The sequence below is a fragment of the Plasmopara halstedii genome (genome assembly GCF_900000015.1).
Source record: "Plasmopara halstedii genome assembly, contig: Scaffold_2956, whole genome shotgun sequence".
Lineage (NCBI taxonomy): Eukaryota > Oomycota > Peronosporomycetes > Peronosporales > Peronosporaceae > Plasmopara > Plasmopara halstedii.
In genome coordinates, this window is record NW_020189861.1 from 507958 (window position 1) to 511501 (window position 3544).

At 47.2% G+C, this 3544-nt stretch overlaps 1 protein-coding gene across 1 annotated transcript in view; it reads right to left on the reverse strand.

Annotated features, from left to right (window-relative positions):
• Positions 1-545, reverse strand: part of PHALS_06200 (HAD-like domain) — a gene marked incomplete at both ends in the record, with an annotated part of 4478 nt that extends 3933 nt beyond the window's left edge. The window contains one exon of the mRNA XM_024719447.1: positions 384-545. Coding sequence (XP_024584744.1) covers positions 384-545 — 162 coding nt within the window. The remainder of the gene's footprint in view (positions 1-383) is intronic.
• Positions 546-3544: the final 2999 nt, after the last annotated feature.

Sequence of the window (3544 nt, forward strand, 5' to 3'; positions counted from 1 at the left end):
CTTTTACGGGACAAGACATTTGGTAATGCAGATCACACTCCAGTCGAGTTCACTGCTGCATCTGACGCCATACCAATGGATAAGTCGTTACCTGTCAAGTGCCCGCCCTAGTTACTGCGTTGCGAACGAATACAAGATCAGCTTTTCGTCAACCTCAACCGTTTGGCTGCCACACTCGACCCAAACAGAACCCAGGTTGCTTGTTAGACGAACACAAACGACGGGATCGAATTTTTCTTCGTCGAGAATGCCTACGACGGAAAGAAGCTACAGCCGCTTAGATTCGGCTTCTACTCGCTGCCTCTCGTGACTGTGAAAAACGCTTTGCGCTGGACCCTAGTTCAAAGGGACATCTCTTGACAAGCCTATTTGGATTTCCTTACCGCAATTCGTGAACGGAACACTGTTTCAAAATTTGATTCAGATGCCACCTCCGGTGAGAACTCTTCCAAACACTTTTTCCGGGCTCCCACTGCGACGGAACTAAAGCTATCGATTTCGTCAGTCGATACGCCCTTGGGTTTGTCAAAGGACCCCGCTACCATCTTGTCGACCCACCGTCGATGTTGGGGCACGATCTTCCAATCGGATGCTCGCGATCTCCAGGTCGAACCTCAGCACTTCGACTCTACTAAGCTTCAAGATATACTCAGACACAGCCATCGGAAGCTCAAACCTGCCCAAGCCGATATGCTCGATGCACCGCTTACGGCCAATGATTTCTTCTTTGCTATCAAGCATACCGCCAAAGGGAAGTCACCGGGTCCTGATGGACTTTCAGCAGAATACTACCAGCTCTTTCCCACCCAATGGGCTCAGATCTTGGAGCTGGTTTACGCCGCCCAATTCCGGAAGGGCCGCATGACCAATTTTCAACGCCGCGCATATATATCTCTTTTCTTTAAGAAAGGCTCTCGCTTGGACTCCAAGAATTACTGACCCTTGACTTTGCTGAATCAAGACGCTAAGTTCGGGCCAAAGGCATTAGCCTTTCGTCTCAATAAAGTTCTACCCAGTTTACTGAACGAAGACCAATTTGGATTCGTGCCTGGACGTGACATCCGGCATGCTCTTCGCTATTTCCACGATTTATCAGACCACTGCCGGCACACCAGTTCGAGAGCTCCTGTCGAAGCTATTTGCCTCGACTTCGCCAAAGTTTTCGATAGTGTCAATTGGCATGCCTTAGATCAAGTTCTTTTTCACTGGGGTTTTGGATGCAATTTTCGACATTGGGTTAAGAGATTTCTTCACGGTATCCTCGTTTAAGTGTTGATTAACTCCTCGCGCTCGGACTTCTTCGGCTCAGGTGCCGGTGTACGTCAAAGCGACCCATTATCCCCAGGGTTATTCGTGCTCTTTATTGAGCCACTACTCTGTTATTTACGGGCTACTTGTGCCAACTCAGCCATCAAAATTTGCACCACGTACCACCATATCCTCAGCCTTGCCGACGATGTCACTGGTTTGGTTAATAACCTTCCCCATACTCCCCAATTTTTACGCCGAGTTCACGACTTCTGCACTGCGACTGGTATGCGGCTCAACGCGGACAAGACAGTAATTTTTCCATTTAGACCATGGACACCCGCGGACTTCGAACTCCAAAACCAACTTCACGAGTTAGGCGTACGAGTTCTGGGGAATGGAGAACATACAACGCTTCTCGGTACTGCCGTTGGACCAAGCATTACCCCGCAATACCAGCTTAACCAACTTCTCGTCCGCTTTCAGAAACGCTGTATCACTAGGAGATGGCGCGCACGCACCCTTTCAGGGAGAGTGTTAATTTTAAAGACCATGGTTTCGTCCACTCTTTGGCACTTTTGGGGAACAGTCTCTGTGTCGAAACAAGAGCTCCTCAAGTTCAACCCGCTTATGCGGAACTTCGTGAACTGCACACACTCAACATCTGTGTCCGACCCTGCGATACGCAGCCACTTTCCAAGCTCATGGCACCCAGTCGGGGTTTTGGCAGGCGGACTTGACTTTCCCACCGTTGCTACCTCGGTGGAGCTACTTCACGTAAACCTCATACGTCAGCTAATTCGTCAAGCCCGTCTAAACTACTCGACTCTGCCTAAATGGTTTATCCCAGCTCAAACTGCGATTGATGATGCGTTTAATGATCAAGGCTCCGGTTTGGATTTTCTTATATTCCGCTCTCTTACCTGGCATCAACCTCACGTTGGAATGCCATTCCCACATATTGGAAGGCTGCTATTGCTATATGGAGCTCCAAAATCATCATCAAGCTCCAGTGTTTGAACCCGGTTCTGACCAAGCTTACGTGGCCAATTTAGAATAATGTATTTCTCCTTTTCACGAAAGCCAACCGTTCATCAGCGCAACTATATCGCAAGGCGTGCAACTATCTCAGCCGTCAAGGTGTCTTGCGAATCTCAACTTTTCGTTCAGTTTTTGGCTGGATTCCGGATGAAATAACACTCAGGGAGTCCCTCGCTTGCTCTTCTATCACGCCTGGACGCTCCATGACTTCAGTAGTTCAAAAACTTGCCCCAAGACTAGAAGTACCATTACACTATCAGAACTTGACGATTTTTCCACTCCTACCGGAGGCACTGGTTTGCGCGCTACATGTCTGGACATTCGACGGTCTCAACATCGTTTATGCCTCTAACACGATTATTAAGCGCGTTTTGCTGGAACACGACCCACCTCCCTTACCGCTTTTTCAGCTTTCAACTTCGGATGTGGTCGTCACTCCTTCCCTGTGGTCGCTTGAGCGATTTCCCCAACGTGACATACTTCCTGTTTATTCCGAATTCTTATTTCGTCTACAACACAATGGACTAGCTTTCCGATATAAGTATCGTTGGCACACTGAAGACACGAAGTGTGTTCATGGTTGCACCATTTTGAAAACTCCGTACCATCTCTTTTGGGACTGCCCTACGGCACAAAGTTTATGGCACCTGTTTCTTTCACCGTTTTCACGCCTATTTGATTTTGCGTTTGGTTGGCCCCAAGTCCTCTTCCTTTACAAAGTAACTGTCTCAGCAGCCCAACAAGCTTCTTATGGCTTTCACACGCCTCTTCGACTCTTCAATGTTGTCCGCTGTGTCATTCTGCGTACGCTTTGGCTCAACCGCAACAAGGCAATTTTTGACGCCCTCCCCCGTTACAGTTCACGGGAGTCTACCGTCAAGTGTTAGTGATGGTTCGTTTTCACTTTCAGCTTCTGTACAAGAAATTGACTAACCCAACGAAGCATGACAATGCAAGACTCAAGATCCAACTTTCAGCATTTAGTGCGCACTTGGCTATGTTTCCTACTTAATACTTATTAATACGCAGTATAATGATACGTATTAACCAGTAGTTATGCATATTAATTAGGCTCTACTATATTAATTAGGTATAACTATGTTAATCAGGAAAGCTAAGGTTTTCGATATTGGAGGCTTTGTGTGACGTGGTCGCCAACTGCTTGCCGTAAAGCAGATGACGATCACGCCAAATTTATACATAAGATCGATTTTTACATGTCTTATCTCAATCCTATATTCCTATCGGATAATAT